This window comes from Gymnoscopelus microlampas (genome assembly GCF_963454915.1).
Source record: "Gymnoscopelus microlampas genome assembly, chromosome: 2".
In the NCBI taxonomy this organism is placed as follows: domain Eukaryota; kingdom Metazoa; phylum Chordata; class Actinopteri; order Myctophiformes; family Myctophidae; genus Gymnoscopelus; species Gymnoscopelus microlampas.
Window position 1 is genome coordinate 34,615,701 of NC_139939.1, and position 19,770 is coordinate 34,635,470.

Consider the following 19,770-nt stretch of genomic DNA (forward strand, 5'->3'; position numbering starts at 1 on the left):
TAACGAATAATATATCATGTTCTTTTTGTATGATATTATATTCTTTGAGACACACATACAGCTATTTGGGGGCGTAGCCAAATCCAACAAAGCACAAAACTATGTTTAAGTATTGTAGTGCAGGGGCCTAACAGAACAACCACCATCTTATGAAAAATGAAGACAGGGCATCAAAATATTAGTTTTCACTGCTTTGACAAGCATAAAAAGACCCAAATCCTGTACATCGAGATAGTCAAAGCCATTGACATGACATGATGTTTTTTACCTCCCTATTTTCATTGTGGTGATGGCAACTGTGATTATACGGATACTCTAGGGCTGGGCGATATGGAAATCAAATATCACAGTATCTTTGACCAAATATTTTGATATCGACATTATGATAAATATTCCATATCACGATATTACAATCTCTAAAATCCCAGGCGATGTCTGTTCTTTCCTGCCAAGCTGCAACTGTAAGTAATATTAATACTGTGGAGGTCCTCACAGTGATTTCATTAGATCAGTAACAGTTTGTTTAGGCTAAATAAACATCATGAACATCTAGTTCACCTTACTCGATACATGTTACTTTAATTGCAAATTAAGTAAAAACTAAATCCAGGAAGAAATCATTTTTTTGTTTAATGAAGGATGGCATTGCAAACATGCTGCTCAACGACATGTCTGTTTAATTGCAAATAACAAAATTTAAATGTGAGCAGTTGCTTTACTAAAAGGATTGAGGGCTCCCCCGCCCTTGCTCTTTAAATCTGAGAGGGAGGGAAAGGAGTAAGTTACACAATGTTCAGCATTAGGCCATATGTATTCATTATGTTTGTTGTTCAAAATATGAATACACTGCCTTTTGGCTGTACAAAAAAGTAAAAAATACTGTAAAAAATGGGTCGACATGACTGATAAATCATTTCAACAGGCCGCACGTTATCCTTTATCAGTTGGAAATACGTTAATTTGTGGCACATGGCTACGAGAGGAACCAGGAACTTGTGCTTCATATTGACGTGAGACGTCGGTCGGTTACAATTGACCAACCGGTGTGGGGACTGCCTAATCACCAATTTAAAGTATTCCTCTTCAAATGTCAGTGTAATCCACCATGTTACCCAACACTCCAGCTCACAGTAAACTCACCCAAGCTCTGTATAAACAAACACAAGGATACTTATTTTATCAATATACATTTCATTTCACAGTTAAAAGTAGAAAGGCTTTTAGAGGATTGTAAATATAGCTGCTTAATGCTTTACACTGTACATTTATAGAACAAGTAGGCTACATACAGTACCATAGAGGTACGGACATAATCAGTGAACAACTTCCTCCACTCCTGACATAATTACTGAGCAATTCCATCCTGCTACCCATACAGCTGCTTTTTAAGCAGTTATGGACAATCATCTAATTTTGATAATTATATTGTTGTCTAGATATTGTCTAGTTTGTAAATATGTCAGGGTGTAGCAACATTAGTGTAGCAACATAGTGTTTCCTGAATAAATAACAGTTTTTCTTTACAGGAAGTATTAATGGCCTACAGTAATATTACTGAGACCACAAGTACAAAACTGTTCTGTTGTTTGGTTAATCATTCTCCTGTTTGAGGATGTTGGTTTGAATAGCAGTTAGGAGTGCCACCTAGTTACAAAACTAACAAACCATAAACCAGTGTGTGTGTGTGTGTGTGTGTGTGTGTGTGTGTGTGTGTGTGTGTGTGTGTGTGTGTGTGTGTGTGTGTGTGTGTGTGTGTGTGTGTGTGTGTGTGCGTGTGCGTGTGCGTGTGTGTGTGTGTGTGTGTGTGCGCGCGCACGTCCATGCTTGTGTGTCAGTGTGTATGTGTCGATGGATGGGTGGGGCAGTATGTGTGTGCATGCATGAATAGAGTATCAAGAGGGGTTTATTTGTGTCTCACTCATACAACATAAAAGCAGCGAAAGACATATTCTTCAAGATGTGCACAAAACAATACAATAGGCATATAACAACATAATAATAATAATAATAATGGATGTAAAATATGTGTGCGTGTGTGTGCGTGTGTGCGTGTGCACAAACTTCTAATTCTTCCTTTTAACATTGCCTCATGGAAAGTACCCGATCAGCACAGGTGCACACTCACTGTACATGAGCTGCTCAATTCAACTGCAGATACTACTGATTAGCCAATAATGGATTTACTTGTATGGAGTGGGTGTATTTATCATGGATATTTTAAAGCTGTTTAAACATGCGTGCGCACTTGTGTTTTGTGACGAATAGCATTGTGGCGCATTGGGAACTTATAGACCTGCTAGTTTCACTATTTTTGAAAAGAAAGTCTTGTATGATAAGTTTGTCTGATATCATATTGAGAATATACATGCAGACAGTGGATTAAAGCAAGTTATAATTTTGTGATTTTGGACAACATCCTTACAGACATGATCCCTGCGATCTTTGACACACCTGTGAGTGCTTACAGACACTCCCCAAATTGGGAACCACTTGAGTGAGGATAGTTTTTCAGCCGGGCTTCTCTCCTGCTTCACATCCGTTTATAGACATGTATAACGTTGTTGCATTCAGGACAGCTATGTTCCACATCCTTGCAAGAGTCAACACAGAATGGAATGAAACAGCAAGGCCAGCATCTAAAATAAACAAAAAGAGCATTGTTTGTTTGGGATTTAAGAAAGGCAGAAGACAAGGTTAGGTAGCCAAGAAAAAACTAGTAGACTAAGCTGTGTGTGTGTGTGTGTGTGTGTGTGTGTGTGTGTGTGTGTGTGTGTGTGTGTGTGTGTGTGTGTGTGTGTGTGTGTGTGTGTGTGTGTGTGTGTGTGTGTGTGTGTGTGTGTGTGTGTGTTTGTGTGTGCGTGTGTGTGTGTGTGCGCGTGCGCCTGAGCGTGTGCCTGAGGAATGCCTTTGTGTGAGTGTGAGGGACCCGACTCACGCAAAGATTCCAAGTGCGCCACAGATCAACCAGGTGAGCAGACCATTTTTGTGGGAGGTCCTGGTGACAACACTGGCCTGGCAGTGGGGACATTTCATCTGTCCGGGAACATCAAGCAGGTGTGGCTGTATCACCACCACCTGTGTAACTACAGGGGCTGTAGGGACAATGACAATTTAGTTACTACTCTACCATCAGTGGTGAACAGTAACAAAGTACATTTACTTGAGTACTGCATTTTGAGTATCTGTGCTTTACTTGAGTATTTGTATTTTTGGATAGGCTACTTATAGACTTTCACTCCACAACATTTCAAAGACAAACACTTTTCTAGGGAGTGTAAAAGTACATTATGAATTAACCACTTAAGCCCTATTTCTAAAATAGTGAAAATAGCCGATCTACAACCTCACAACGCATCACGATGTGACACGTTGTGAGCTTGTAGATAGGCTCTTTTATTTATATTTCTTTTATACTTCTGGAAAATCTTTTAATTTGGGCGGATGTCAAAAAAATAAATCTTTTTTTTATGATAAAAACTTTATTTTAGTTTTTACTTTTAACAGAACAAATAATAAAACAAATATACAAATAAACATGTAAGAAAATCAATATTCAGAGAAATGTCAACATTTTTATACAGCAAATTAATTATATTAAAAAGAAAATATACTTTGTAATTTGTGCTTTTGTATTCTTAATCATTTTTTAAAGCATGTACTGTACTTTTGAATAATAAGTATTTTTTAAAGCAAGTACTTCAGTATTTTAACTCAAGTACAAATTTGACAGAGCAACTGTAGTCGAGTAATATTTGACCAGGAGTATCTATACTTTGACTCAAGTACTGGGGTTGAGTACTTTGTCCACCACTGTCTACCGTAAATCACTCACATGCTGAGAGAATAGAATACAAAGATACATTCAAAGGAGAGATAGGGAGAACGTGAAGTGAATGAGAACACCTTGATTTTCCTGCTAAGCAAGTGGTTTGGGTGGAGACAGGTGAAACTTGGATTGTGTGGCTGTTCATACATTTGACTGAACAGTGGAGTGGGTGGTGGGGGTGTTGAGGGGTAGGGTTTATATGCTCACCAGGTTGTACAGGATATTGTGTTGCCCCATAAGGTCCAGGCTGTGGAACTGAGGAGACAATAATTTAACCAAGAAAGATATATATAATTTTTATTATTATCATACAATGGCAGGACAAATATACAGTAGTAAAGCTACAGTATGTGATCACTGATGTTGTACATCAGTGATTCATTCTTTGAATGAATAAGGTTTTAATGCAGGGTGCGTTTTGTTTTTAAAGTGAAAGCCCACCTGAAAGCCACACAAATAGTACAGAGATAAACTAGAGATACTGCATTGCAATTGTGCACCTCCAACCAGTTGACTGTCTGTCCAGACTAAAAGTATACAGTGTGTAGTGAAGACTTTGAAAGAATTGAATGAATGCAGTTTGTGAGGTCACAGTGACTTTGATCTTTCACTTTTGACCGCACGCTTCTATTCAGTTAATCCTGAATAAGTCCCAGTGGACATTTATGCCTAATGTCATTAAATTCCCATAAGGCATTCCTGAGATATTGCATTCACGGCATTGGGACGGAAGAACAACCTGAAAACATAATGCCTCCGGCTGTGGATTTCCACCGTTGTAGGCATAAAAGAGAAAAGAAAAGAAAAGGGCTCTCATGCAGGTCTGTGGTTTGTCACCTGTTGGGTACATCGGCTGGGGAGGATAGACAGCTTCACTGAGGTTCAGAGGGGGTCCAGGGTAGGGAGGTGCCGCGATATTACCCTTTTCCATTCTGCAGGTCAGTCTGAGGATGGAGGACAGAGAGAAACAAACAGTGAGAGAGATAAAGAGTACAGCCAAAATGCCAGTTCCCTTCCAAAGGTCATAATAATGGCTATTCATCAGGTACAGCCATATGAGACTTACTCACAACAAGCCATGATAAGAGATCATCTTTATTGTCCAAAATGTGGAAATCTTCCTTTGGCTTCAAAGGTTGGTCACCATACTGTAGATCACGATAAATAAAAGTAAAACACAACTTGCACAGTACAGACAACATTATCGGGTGTTGTACAGTGTTGTTGCGAATTTAGCAAACTTATTGCATTTGGTTTGAAAACCTTTTTGTAAATCTTCTTCAGTGGCCTTATAGCAGCTTGCCGAGGGCAGTTTTATGCATTCTTTAAAAAGAAAATGAACAGGATCAGACACAATTTGTCCTGTGTTTTGTTTACCTGGATTGTACATACGCATCCCAGTTGTTCCTGCTCTCAAATACTTTTATTGGCCATGTTTGTAATTATGAATTATTCTGAATAACCTTGGAATGTTCACAATGCTACTTGAGCACTGTTTGGTTATGCTAATCTAGTTTTGAGGAATGTGTGTTCAGCTTGTTGTCATAAAGAGGGGTGGAGGATTTCAGGTAACTGACAGGTGGTAGCTTAAGGACGTGGTGGCTGATTTTAGCTTGTGTAGTGAGCCGCTTCCTATCACACACACTCCTGCTGGCCTAGGGATCATTTGTCTCACCTTTTGCCTAATCTATAACCTCATCATCAAACACAATGTAAGTGGAATGGTAAATTGCCTGACTAGATATGTTCAAATCAAGTTAATCAAGTCAAGCAAAAAAGCAACAAAAAACTGTAAGGTCTGGTGTGTTGGTAGCCTACGAGGAAATGAAACACAGCACTGTACTGTATGTGTGTGTAGCTTGCAAGGTAGTATCCACCCATTTTCCTTTAAGTAAATAAAGCCTGTGTTAAACGTTTGAGTAAAGTTATTGGATACTGAACTACTGTATAATATTTACTGCTCTATTTGCAAATGTATTCAAACATTTTAGTATAATTAGTACTGATTAGAGGTTCACTACCACAACCAGGTGTTAAAGGTGGTGAAATTATTTAAATGATTTCCTGGATATTTCCCCATACTTTCGTGTTTTTCTTGCCTTATCGTCCCTTTTCTCAGCCTTGTCTGCCCCCATTTAATCCCAAACAACAAAGGCTAAAATATAATTAAGATTACACATTACCTTCTGAAGATAGTTTGGGATAGTCCTGCTGCTTCCTGTTTGAGAATAACTGACAGAGAGATGAAAAGACTTACAGTATATGGTTACAGTATATGGAGGAAGCTCAATTGACCATACAGCTCAAATGGAAGGAGGGGCAAAATCAGGGCGCGACAAAGCGGAGTAATGTTTGGAAACAAACAGAGCCAACGCGTCATCATTATAAGCATGTGTTGTATAAATATAAACTCTGGACCTGCACTCATCATTTACAGGACAAATATTTAGTTGAGCAATTTAAACTGCCCAACTTAGAACAGCATAGCATATTAATATGTGCAGAAAGGACATGGTTTCCAGTTTTGCTATGAGAAAAGAAAAAGGGCAGCATTCAATTTCATTGGTTCTCGCGAATGCTGCCCTCAGAAGTCATTCCAATGACTATACTGTAAGTCACATCTGCAGCTAACACAAATCAGACAGACAGATACAAAGATCTCCATATTTGGGCATAGAACGGACACAGACAGACAGATGGGTACAACGGGTCTCACATATGGGCATATAATGATGACATCAGGGATCTCCATTATGGGTATATATAACAGGGACACAGACAGACAGACAGACAGACAGACAGACATATAGATACAGAGATCTCCATATATGGGCCTAAAAGGGACACAGACAGACTGAGGTACTACAGGTACTCTGACAACTGTATTGCATAACTAGGTGGGGCATGAATTCCCAACTTGAATTGTTCCTGACTTGTATCGTTCCCGAGTAGGCCGGTGCCGGGCACCGGTCTGGTAATAAAAGGGACCAGCATGATAGGACAAATCCTTAAGTGTGGCTGGAATTGCACTCCATACAGTAGTGTACAGCACAGGATTATGATGATCTTATTTGATTATATTTGATTTGAGTAAAACTGTGTTGTCCATATATGTTGGTGTTAATAAGAATTTGTACAATCAGAGTTACAAATGGATACATTAACAATGAGGATTTGACTGTGTATAGTTGGATAATAAACATGGACCAAGGTCCATTCCTGCTCCTTTCCCTTGTTTCCAAATAATGATTGATATCAAAGGCCATATAAATGTATGAGCCTTGTTGTATCAATAAAATATTCTGCTTCAATAATTAATCTGATGTTGTTTAGAATCAGTTGTTTAGTTATTTGGAAGGAGAAATATGGAGTTTTATATCCAGTTTTTGCCAGACCCAGAGGGTCGGCCTACATGAGGCTTTGTCTGTCCCTCTTTCGTCCCTCTTTTGTCCCTCTTTCGTCCATATATGGGGATAATTGTCTGTCCCTCTTTCGTCCATATATGGGGATGTCGGAATTGAATTCCTCTTTTCCTCTGCACACACGTCAAGCGAAGTCCGGCCATTCAAATTTCAACCACTAGGGGTCTGGCAGTACCAGGTCTCCTGGTCCTAGTTACTGAAGACCTGTGTTGTGTTGTGTTCCCCTTCTCTGTCCTCAGTTTCCTGTCTTTCTACTTTCCTATCTACAATGAAGCAAAAGCTGCCTAACATTGTTTTTGCTCAATTTATTTTATATCCAACTTACTTGATTAGTCATCGGAGTCCATTGTCCTGACTCCACTCTCTCACCTGTTGGACCTGAGCCACGCAGTGGCTTCTTATCGGGTCTCTCTCTGTGTCCTCTCTGCAGTCTGGTGAGGGAGGTGGCAGAGATTGATGCCACCCTGGCGTCCCTGCAGCAGCAGCTGAGTGAGGCCAGAGGCTCGCTATCCTACCTGGAGGAGTCGCGCATGGCCCTGGAGAAGGACATCAACTGCAAGACCCACTCTCTGCTCATTGACAGGTACAAGTGTATGACACACCGTAGTCGCTACCCCTGTCTTTGCAAACTGTTAATAAAGTATTCAATCAATCGTGTGTGTGTGTGTGTGTGTGTGTGTGTGTGTGTGTGTGTGTGTGTGTGTGTGTGTGTGTGTGTGTGTGTGTGTGTGTGTGTGTGTGTGTGTGTGTGTGTGGCAATTGTATGCACTATATGCACACATACACGCAAGTGTAAGCCCATATCTAGACAAAATCAAACAAACTGGCACCTGGTTAGGGAGTTTATTTCCTTACCGCCTCAGGCTTAAATTTGTTATCTTTAGCAATATATTGTAGCACTTTGTTTCCACATCAGTGGTTCCATTTAGTTTTGCTTCAAGGGTCAAAGTTGAGGTCAAATTTGTTGTGCCGCTACACATATAGCCTGAAATAGAAAGTGAAAAGTGCAAGAAATTATTACTATAGAGAGCAATATTGTACATGCTCCTAAATATATATTTTAAACAGTTCTATGAAAACAGTTACAAGTGTACAAATGCTATAATTCAGCAAAATGTTGAATAGGTTTTCTTTCTTTTCTTTTTTTCTGGGGAATATGTAATGAAAACCTGATTTAGCAGTACCTCATACTGGCCACTTGGATGCAGTGGTGAGCCACAAAATGGTGCAACATGCTGCACAGCAAATAGGGCATCGCAGTTCCCGCCCACTTCCTGGTGCCGGAAGTAAATTCTCAATGCATTTTTCCCATTGACTTTTCCAAAAATATTTATATCAATTAATTTAAGCCTAGAATCAAGCTATCCAGGATCCTGGTGAATCATGACCATAAAACGTTTTATTCTGTGAAAAAACTTTTTTGAAAACGGCAAAACAAAGGGTATTTATTAAATATAGTATATCATATCATTGAATATAAAATTAAAAAAATCACAGAAAAAAAGGTTTTATGGTCATGATTCACCAGGATCCTGGTTGGCTTGATTCTAGGCTTAAATTAATTGATATAAATATTTTTGGAAAAGTCAATGGGAAAAATGCATTGAGTATTTACTTCCGGCACCAGGAAGTGGGCGGAACTGCGATGCCCTATAGATTAAATAGTGTGACCTGTGTGTGTGCAGATGGGGACTCCCTCTTTCCTTGGTGTTTCGCCTTGATTGCGTCTAAACCAACCCTAACATTTAACTTCACTAAAACTGTGCCTAAACCTAACCTCTAACCCTAACCTCACAGAAATAATGCCTAAACCTAACCTCAAAACCCTGTCTGCCTGGGCGAAACTGCTAATTTTGCTAGGGTTGGATGGCTCAGGTTTGAGGACAGAGTACGGCAACTTGCAATGGGCCTGGTCTACAAGATACACCACAACATTGGGATACCCATGTACCTGTCTAAAACTCTAAATACTTCACAAACGTAAATTAAGTCCACAATCACAACACCAGAGGCAGCTCCACTGATGTCCAACCCAGATTTGGCACAAACAAGGGAATTAACTCTTTCTCATGCTATGCAACAAAAATGTGGAATGCCCTACCAAAAGGAGTATAGGAGTGTAAAACCCTACTCACTTTCAAAACTGCCATAAAAGAACATCTTTAGGAGGCTGCAATTCCAAACTGGCCCCTGTCAAAGTCTTAACCATAACCCCCCCTCCTCGAACTGTTTATTGTACATATTTATTGTTTTTCATACCAGTACCTATTGATTGTATGACGTTCTGGATAGTAGTGTATCTGTCTTCTTAAATGTCATCATTCATGATTTGAGTGCATGGGGATCTCATTTTAAATAAGCCTTTGTGCTTTTATGAGTGATCCAGTTTAGAGGACCTTTGTATTGTGAATTGTACTTCCAGGTACTGTTTCCATGTCTTTTCTAAATATAGTATTCAATCAATCAAACACCGGAAAAAGAGACTCTCCCGACGCTCTCTGTTCAGCACCCTCTGGTGGACATATTTGTAGATAAATTGATATGCATGTAGGCTACATAAAACAGACAGACAGCCTCACTTCTGTCAAGCTGGAATTAATGGGGATGATGGACACTGTATTGATACGCTTTTTGTTCTTGGTCTATTTGGAAGTTTGTCTGCATCCGTTGCTGTTCCTATGATTCTATTCAGGACACTTTTGATACTGTATTATTCTACTCTATTTCTATATAATGTATTGGTGCTGTTCTTTCTTTTCTTACCGCTTTACTTCCATTGGAAACTGAATTCTATCTCCCCCACTGAGTGTGCAAAGGTTATTGAGTTACTCCCTAAGGAATGTGAAATATAGGAAACACATGATCTCCACCTCCCGGCTGTTCCAGCCAGGCAGAGATAATAAATTGGATCAAATGAGCTCCATTCCAGAGCCCTGTTTTGTCTGCTTGGCAACTTTCTGTCCAGTTACATGATTGGTCATTTGATTTGAATGAACTTGCCCAGTAAAATATAATGCCTGCATGTTGTCGCTGGTGGGATGATAGAGATGTACAGTATGTTTGTCAGGAAAGCAGAATGAGCAAATGGAACCCTGGCTCACTGGCTGAGTGATTCACTCAGTAGCCGAGTGATTCACTCAGTAGCTGAGTGATTCACTCTGTCAGTGACTAATCACCATTGACAATTACATGTGCCAATAATCAGTTTGTAAGTCAATGTATAGCCAATCAAGCCAGCTTTTCCCAACTGAGGTCTGGTTAAGATGCCTCCCTTAAAAAATGCTTAACCTTTTATCTTTTTAATCTAGCACTTTTATTGTTGTGTTTTATTGTTTTATTTATTGTCTCCGCCAGGAGACTATGTTTTCGTTCTCGTCCTTCCGTGTGTCCACCAAGCTAACATTGGTCAAGCTTCACGTGACAATATGTTGAAAGGGTGTGCTTTGATTGGCTAGCGAGACGCATGATGAAATAGAGCCCTATAAATAGGTGTGTCACTTCAAAAGATCATTTATATCTTTTGAAGTGAGGTAAGACAGGATTAATCAGGAACAGTACTGGCGGAGACCTGTGCTCCGAGGAGCACATTTTCTAGTTAAGGTTTCGAGGCCGATAGGCTCGAATCCTTTCTTGTTTATTTATTACTCTCCGTAGGAGAGTTTTGTTTTCACTTTCTAAATATGACACACCGATTGGTCAAGCCTCACGTGACACGTGACAATACGGTGAAATATTGTATAAATACATGGCATCACTTTGGCAGTGTCTTTGCCACTGCCAAAGTGAGGTAAGACAGGAACCATCACGAAATGGCTGCATGGCTGATACATAATTGGCAAATAGGACAGATAGGACACTTATATAGACAGGAGGGATATGACACTTACACAGACGGATAGGACACTTACAGTACACAGACAGGACGGATAGGACACTTATACAGACAGGAGGGATAGGACACTTATACAGACAGGACGGATAGGACACTTATACAGACAGGACGGATAGGACACTTATACAGACAAGACGGATAGGACACTTATACAGACGGATAGGACACTTATACAGACAGGACGGATCGGACACTTATACAGACAGGATGGATAGGACAGTTAGAACATAAGAATTAGAACATTCCCAACATTCCCAACACAAGTCTGGTAAGAGTGAGGTAAGACAGGAACAATCACGAAATGGTTGAGAAATGGCGGATACTGTAACAATTGGATAGGACACTTACACAGACAGGACGGATAGGACACTTACACAGACAGGACGGATAGGACACTTATATAGACGGGAGGGATAGGACACTTATACAGACAGGACGGATAGGACACTTATACAGATAGAACATTCCCAACATTCCCAACAGCGGAGAGTTGTGCTCCGAGGAGCACTTTTTCTAGTTGTTTTTGTTCTTAATAAAGTTGGTTCCTTCCTTTTCTTTATGTAAAGCGACTTTGGGTACTCAGAAAAGCACTATATAAATCTGAGCTATTATTATTATTATATATCACATGATAAGGAATGTATCTTGGCCTTTAACCATTCAATGCTTTATAAAACAACAGTAGCATTTTGAAATCAATTATTTGACAGACAGGAAGCCAGTGTAAAGTTCTATGAAATAAATAATTTATTGGTATTAGTAGTAAGGACTCAAGCAGCGATGTTCTGAATCAACTGCAGTCTTGATCCATGTTTTAGTAAATACAATGTAAAGACACAGTTACAGTAGTTAAGTCTACTGAAGATGAATGCATGGCCAATTCTTCTAAATCTTGCTGATCACAGGTTTACAGAAGTAAAGAAGTGGGTGAAATTCATTTTCCATCGTATCGTTATTTCCATAGAAGAAAGAAAGGGTAGAAGAAGAAGAGGGGGGGGGGGGGTTAAGGAGATCAAATAAGAAAAAACTAAACAAATTATCTACATATTTACACATAGTACCTGAGATAAGATATAGAGGTGCGTGATTATAGACCTGCTAGTTTCACTATTTTTGAAACTTTTTGGGAACAAAATATAATTTCTTGTATGATAAGTTTGTCTGATATCATATTGAGAACATACATGCAGACAATGGATAAAAGCAAGTTATCATTTTGTGAACATTTGTGATCTTTGGCACACCTCCAAGGGGGGCCCAGCCCCCAAATTGGCCTTTGGGAACCACTGGGGTATGTTAAACAACAAGGATCGTTTTTCAGCCGGGCTTCTCTCCTGCTTCACATCCGTTTATAGACATATATAATGTTGTTGCATTCAGGACAGCTATGTTCCACATCCTTGCAAGGGTCAACACAGAATGGAATTAAAAAGCAAGGCCAGCATCTAAAATAAACGAAAAGAGCATTGTTTGTTTTGGTTTAAGAAAGGCGGAAGACAAGGTTAGGTAGCCCAAAAAAAGGTAATAGACTAAACAATATGCATGTGCATGTGCATGTGCATGTGCATGTGCATGTGCATGTGCATGTGCATGTGCATGTGCAGGTGCGTATGTGCCTTTGTGTGTGTGTGAGGGGACTAGACTCACCCAACGATTGCAAGTCCGCCACAGATCAACCAGGTGAGCAGACCAATTCTGTGGGAGGTCCTGGTGATGACACTGGTCTGGCAGTGGGGACACTTCATCTGTCCGGGAACATCATGCAGCTGTGGCTGTATCACCACCACCTGTGTAACTACAGGGGCTGTAGGGACAATAACAATGTAGTTACTACTCTACCATCAGTGGTGAACAGTAACAAAGCACATTTACTTGTTCTTAAGTAAAAAAAAAAAAAAAAAAAAAAGGAGTATCTGTGCTTTACTTGAGTATTTGTATTTTTGGATACTTAAAGACTACACAACATTTCAAAGACAAATACTTTTAATTCCACTAGAGTGATTGTGAATTAACCACTTAAGCCCTATTTCTAATATAGTGAAAATAGTCGATCTACAACCTCACAACGCATCGTGATGTGATGCGTTCTGAGCTTGTACATTAGCTCTTTTATTTATACAGCTTGAAAATATTTTAATTGGGGGGGATTTTGACATTTCTATACAGCAAATTAATTACATTAAAAAGAAAATATACTTTGTTATTTGTACTTTTTTCTTTTTTACAACTTTATTAGTAATTTGTACTTTTGAATAAGCATTTTTTAAAGCATGTACTGTACTTTTGAATACGTAAGTATTTTTTAAAGCAAGTACAAATTTGACAGAGCAACTTTCACATGTAGTTGAGTAATATTTGACCAGTCTATACTTTGACTCAAGGGTTGAGTACTTTGTCCACCACTGTCTACCATATATCACTCACATGCAGAGAGAATAGAATACAAAGATAGATTCAAAGGAGAGATAGGGAGAAAGTGAAGTGAATGAGGCCATCTTGTTTTTCCTGCTAAGCTTGTGGTTTGGGCGGAGACAGGTGAAACTTGGATTGTGTGGCTGTTCATACATTTGACTGAATTTCAACAGTGGAGTGGGTGGTGGGGGGGGTGTTGAGGGGTAGGGTTTATATGCTCACCAGGTTGTACAGGATATTGTGTTGCCCCATAAGGTCCAGGCTGTGTAACTGAGGAGAAAACAATTTTACCAAGAAAGATATGTTATTAATAATATTATTAATATAATTATTCAAGGACATGAAGAATATAGTAAAGCTACAATATGTGATGTTGTACATCGATAGCTCAATAGGTTACCAGTAATTCTTTGAATGAATAAGGTAGGTTTTAATGCAAGGTGCGTTTTGTTTTTAAAGTGAAAGCCCACCTGAAAGCCACTCAAATAGTACAGAGATAAAGTAAAGATGCAGTTGTGCGCCTCCGCTAACCAGTTGCAGTTTGTCTGTCCAGACTCATAATAGTATGTGTATAGTGAAGACTTTGAAATAATTTAATGAATGCTGTTTGTGAGGTTACAGTGACTTTGATCTTTGACCTTTGACCACATGCTTCTATTCAGTTAATCCTTGAGTCCCAGTGGACATTTGTGCCTAATGTCATTAAATTCCCATAAGGCATTCCTGAGATATTGCGTTCATGGCATTGGGACGGACAAACAACCCGAAAACATAATACTTCCGGCTGTGGCTTTCCACCGTCGTAGACATAAAAGAGAAAAGAAAAGAAAAGAAAAGGGCTCTCATGCAGGTCTGTGGTCTGTCACCTGTTGGGTACATCGGCTGGGGAGGATAGACAGCTTCACTGATGTTCAGAGGGGGTCCAGGGTAGGGAGGTGCCGCGATATCACCCTTTTCCATTCTGCAGGTCAGTCTGAGGATGGAGGACAGAGAGAAGGTAAAGACTACAAACAGTGAGAGAGATAAAGAGTACAGACAAAATGCCAGTTCCCTTCAAAAGGTCAAAATAATGGCTATTCATCCTTAACAGCCATGTGAGACTTACTCACAACAAGCCATGATAAGAGATCATCTTTATTGTCCAAAATGTGGAAATCTTCCTTTGGCTTCACGGGTTGGTTAAAACACATCGCAATAAGTCACAATAAATAAAAGTAAAACACAACATGCACATTACAGACAACATTAACGGGCAGTGTTGTTGTCACGAATTTAGCAAACATATTGCATACTTTTACTGGCCATGTTTGTCATTCTGAATAGTCTGTTTTTATTCAGAGCCCTCAGAACAGTAACCTTGGAACGTTCACAATGCTACTTGAGCACAGTTTGGTTATGCTAATTTAGTTTTGGGGAACATGTTCCATTAGCAGGTTTGTTGACATGGCACTGTGGGAATGCTTGTGTTGTTTTGAAAGTGTGTTCCTGAATCTTATTTTGAAGTATGCTCTTGTGTTTCCTGTCTTCCATTGTGGTTGTTACCTGTCTTGTCTCACCTTCCCTGATTTATGGTTCATGTTTATCACCTGTGTCCTGTTTGCCACAGCCAATCCCTGTGTTAATTGTCTGTTGAGTTCACCTGTGTCCTGTTATCCTTGTGTGTATTTAAGCCCTGTGTTTAAAAGTGTTTCTTTGCTGGATTATTGTGTTTGTATCCTGAGTTTCTAACTCTGTTCATGTTTGCTGTTGTTCATTAAATTCTGTCTTCCACGTCAAGATTCTGACTTCCTTGCATTTGGGCCCTACTAGAGAAACGTCCTGACAGAAAGGTGATTTTGCCTGTGTAGTGAGCTGCTTCCTATCACACACACTTTTAACATCCTCTTAGCAGACCCTATATTTAACTGTACTTTCCTGTGCTTTTTTGCAAACTGCTAATAAAGTTTTCAATCAATCAATCAGTGGGATGGTAAGTTAACTGACTAGTACTGTATGTTCAAATCAAGTTAATCAAGTCAAGCTAAAAAACAGAAAAAAAGTTGAAATGGTCTGGTGTGCTGCTACGAGGAAATGAAACACAGCACTGTATTCTACTGTATGTGTGTGTACCTTGCAAGGTAGCATTCCACTCTCAAAAGAAGGGCCAGTAATTAAGAGTGAGAGGTTTGCAATAGAACACCGATTGACAGCCTTACTCTATAAAGCTGCATCCTATGCATGCAAACTGTGAGGGAGAAGAATCTGTTCCACCTAGTCCTACGCAAACACACACATCAGCACAAATACAAAATCAGTTGTTCTCTTGGCAGAACTTAATTGTTTGCTGAGTTGAGTGGTCAACTCATTCAAGATTGTCAATCTACACGCCTGTTCTTTTTCCTTTAAGTTAATAAAACCGAGAGAGCTTTACACAAACTTTTACATTCATTATGTCCACTCCACTCATATTCACTTGCGGGTGCATATGTATATCAAGTACACACACACCGATACTGTTACAGGCCCTGTTCTTCATATGACATTTTATTATGAGTCAAAGGTTATTTTATAAGAGGCTACAACAACAAAAACTGTTTAAAACATTTGCAAACGTATTCGTTTATTTTTGTATAATTAGTATTAATTAGTGGTTCACTACCACTACCAGGTGTTAAAGGTGGTGACATTATTTAAATGATATCTTAGATACTTCTATTTCCTCATACTTTTGTATTTTCCTTGCCTTATCGTCCGTTTTCTCAGCCTTGACTGCCCCCAATCCCTAATCCCAACCAACAAAGACTGAAATATAATTGAGATTACACATACACTTACCTTCTGAAGATAGTTTGGGATAGTCCTGCTGCTTCCTGTTTGAGAATAACTTTTGCCAACCGACTACCAGTCTGTTGTAGGCTGAAGTAGTATGTTTCGTGGAGAGTCACCTTAACTGACAGAGAGGTGAAAAGACTTACAGTATTAATATGGAGGAAGCTGCATTGTCAGCCTTCTGATTGGTCCCTGACTGACTAACCAGCAGGCTCTTTCCACCTCTTTCCACCTGGTTCCGCCCTGGTTCCGCCTTATGGCTGTTTATGTGGAGTTAAACATTATGTGGAATTAAACATTAAAAACATCATTTATGCCCAGTCACTATACTGCACCTGAGATGTTCCTTTTTATTGAGACCAAGTTTAAAATAAGAATTGAGTACACTAAATATCAATACGAAGCAACTGAAAAACCTGTTATTTCAATGATAGTGGATGGAGAGAAAGGATTTTTGTCCAACCGAGAAACAGCAACCAATGGGTGCGAAAAGGGGCACAACCATGGACGGGACTTGACAAAGGGTCAATTGAGCATGTAGCTCAATGGGAAGGAAGGAGGGTCAAAGTCAAGGCGTGACAAAGCTGCGTGATGCTTGGAAACAAACAGAGCCAACGCGTCATCATTGCACATGTTGCATAAATATAAACTCTGGACCTACAGTATACTCATCATTTACAGGACAAATATTTAGTTGAGCAATTTAAACTGCCCAGCTTAAAACAGCATAGCTGCTCATATTAATATGTGCAGAAAGGACATGGTTTCCAGTTTTGCTATGATGAAAGAAAAAAAAACAGCTCACTTTAGGATATAGGCTTGAAATTATACTATCACTTGATTTGCCTAAAGAAGGATTATGATATTGACAGGTTGAAATGACTACTGAGGTGCACTCGAAGGTTTGCAGCAGGCAGAGGCCTTTTGTGGTTTTGCATTTCCTGTATGTGAGCTGCATGTATGAGGCTGTACGTGACATACAGCCTGTATTTATGACTGATAATGTCGGAAAAGGTGGAAAGTAAGGTTTTGGTGTGTGTGTGTGTGGCTGTTGAAAAAGCCACACCGCTATGAAATGACTGCTGAGGTGCACTCGAAGGTTTGCAGCAGGCAGAAAAAACCACACCGCTATGAAATGACTGCTGAGGTGCACTCGAAGGTTTGCAGCAGGCAGAGGCCTTTTGTGGTTTTGCATTTCCTGTATGTGAGCTGCATGTATGAGGCTGTATGTGACATACAGCCTGTATTCATGACTGATAATGTCGGAAAAGGTGGAAAGTAAGGTTTTGGTGTGTGTGTGTGTGTGTGGCTGTTGAAAAAACCACACCGCTATGCCCTTGGTGAGTATGAGAATTCCATACAAACGGCTGTTACACATATATAAAATTGGCACAGAGTTGCTCCAGGTCGTATATAGGCATAGGAATGAGAGTTGGTTGGGGTCGGGTGAGCATCAGTAGTACATTTCTCCAGTCAGAGGAGTAGGACAGGTTGTCTCATAAGAGTCATTTGAGGGTTTTAACAAATACAAGTGACATAAAAAGTGTACACTGTAAGGTTAATGGTCAAATTGATTTTCTTATGAGCAGGCCAGTGAGGAGGTGTGCCTCTGCCCCCTTCCCTTCTTATAACTGACATCTCCAGGCTCATATGTTGTCTTTAAGTCAGGAACTATAGGGTGGGAGTTAAGTTATTAAGGGGTCTACGGATGGTGATCAGACTTAGACCAAAGATTTGCTGTAAATTCCCTGAAGGCCACGGTCCTGCTAACAAGGTTGAATTTGCTCTGAAGTCACCATGGTGGGAAATATAGTGTTTCCGTCGCTTGACGCTTCTGTGTATATCCCGTTCAAAAGGTCCCGATATCGGGGATCTCCTGTCTGTAACCACACACCGCTCCAATATAGGTTGGACGGTTCAAATGTGTTGTCCATTGTTTATATATGTATATGTTGGTGTTAATATGAATTTGTACAATCAGAGTTACAAATTAATAAATTAACAATGAGGATTTTACTGTGTATTGTTGGACTCCTGGATTCCTGCTCCTTTCCCTCGTTTCCAAATAATGATTGATATTAAAGGCCATATAAATTAATGGGCGTTGTATTCGGCACCAATAATTAATTTTAGGGAGCTGTTCCCTGTTCCTGGAAGGAGGGTCCCACCGGCCAGGGAGTCAGAGCCCCACTTCCTTGGATTCAGGAGGAAACCCAGCAGGAAACTTGACACCCGTTCCGCTGGTTTTGGGGTTTGGTCGGACTGGCCAGACCTGATTGACCTCCATGTATGCGCTGGAGTGTCCCTGGAATGGGTGCGGTCTGACTCAGAGACTGTGAGGGTCTCAGAGAGAGGACATTGTAACTGACCCCCTCATCCAGGTCAGGGCAACAGTCACTTATGCTGGTCACAGCTACAGGAGCCAGACGAGTCCTCATGGATCTACACCAATATCAACAACAACACTGGATTGGACTAAAACTTGCATGTCTTTACCTTCTTGCATGTCTTACCTTTACTGATCACTCTGTCTCACACTCCTTAAGAACACTGCACTCAATGAGGACATCATCACATTCATTGTAAAAGCCAGACTACACGTCCTCCCCACCAGAGTCAATATTTCCATCTGGTTCCCCACCACTCAGGTCCCTCATTGCCTGCACCACACCACAGAACAGAACAGAACAGATCACTGAAACACTGTGACACATCTTGATACAAAGGGATGTACATGATAGACTAGTGGAACTCATAGGACATATCAAAATATCATGCAAAAAAGTAATATTATTACCTTTTTTCAGTCACTAGTAATATAACGAATTACTTTCCCGTTTTGAGTAAAAAATATTACAGTTACCATTTTCCAAAAGTAACGGGTTACTATTTTCACAAGCCTTGGTGGTACTGTGGGCTTGAGTGTCTAGACTTTGTTTATTTTCATTCCGTGATCTTGTGTTGCTTTTGGTCCGTTGATATAATGGTCAAATGGATATAAATGTCAAATACAGTATACTATTTTGAACAATATTAATAGGCTATTTTAAATGTAATTTTGTTATAGCCTTGTTATAACACATTATTTTTGTTAAACTCATTACTGTCACAGGTTAATATTGTAGGGCTATTTGTGAAATTGTGACTGACTGTGACAAACTTGTTATGCTAATGTGAATATGTTTGGATTGCATTGAAATGCACTGGCACATGTTGGCCTCATATGGCCTAGCACTTTGTTTGGAGCGTAACTGCTTCAATAAACAGAAGTTGTTCAAATATTGTGTCTCATTATCAGTTTGAGCCCATGGGAGTGCTTTTCATTTGTCTGTAAGTTATGAATTCATACACAGTAAAAAATCTTAGTGTTCATTTAATTCAAATGAGTGTACAACCAAATGGACCCATCC

The 19,770-nt window shown here is 39.8% G+C and overlaps 1 protein-coding gene across 1 annotated transcript; it reads right to left on the bottom strand.

Annotated features, from left to right (window-relative positions):
- Nucleotides 1-1,154: 1,154 nt before the first annotated feature.
- Nucleotides 1,155-16,486, bottom strand: LOC311055058 (uncharacterized protein). Its single transcript, XM_084071135.1, has 11 exons — nt 16,367-16,486; nt 14,419-14,525; nt 13,775-13,822; nt 12,788-12,944; nt 12,484-12,585; nt 7,618-7,733; nt 6,010-6,058; nt 4,664-4,770; nt 4,034-4,081; nt 2,936-3,092; nt 1,155-2,636 (listed from the first exon to the last, which is right to left on the bottom strand). Exons 2-11 carry the CDS (start codon nt 14,510-14,512, stop codon nt 2,531-2,533), a joined length of 984 nt encoding a protein of 327 aa, XP_083927261.1. The 5' UTR covers nt 14,513-14,525; nt 16,367-16,486; the 3' UTR covers nt 1,155-2,530.
- Nucleotides 16,487-19,770: the final 3,284 nt, after the last annotated feature.

What these genes read in the sequence shown, in the direction of transcription:
- LOC311055058 (XM_084071135.1), bottom strand. Translation starts at nt 14,512, where the DNA reads ATGGAAAAGGGTGATATCGCGGCACCTCCCTACCCTGGACCCCCTCTG. An exon ending in ATATATGTCTATAAACGGAT is followed by an intron (nt 7,734 to 12,483) that starts GTGAAGCAGGAG and finishes GGCCTCACTCAG; the next exon opens with CTGCTGCTGCAGGGACGCCA. An exon ending in CCAGCCGATGTACCCAACAG is followed by an intron (nt 4,082 to 4,663) that starts GTGACAAACCAC and finishes TTGTCTCCTCAG; the next exon opens with TTCCACAGCCTGGACCTTAT.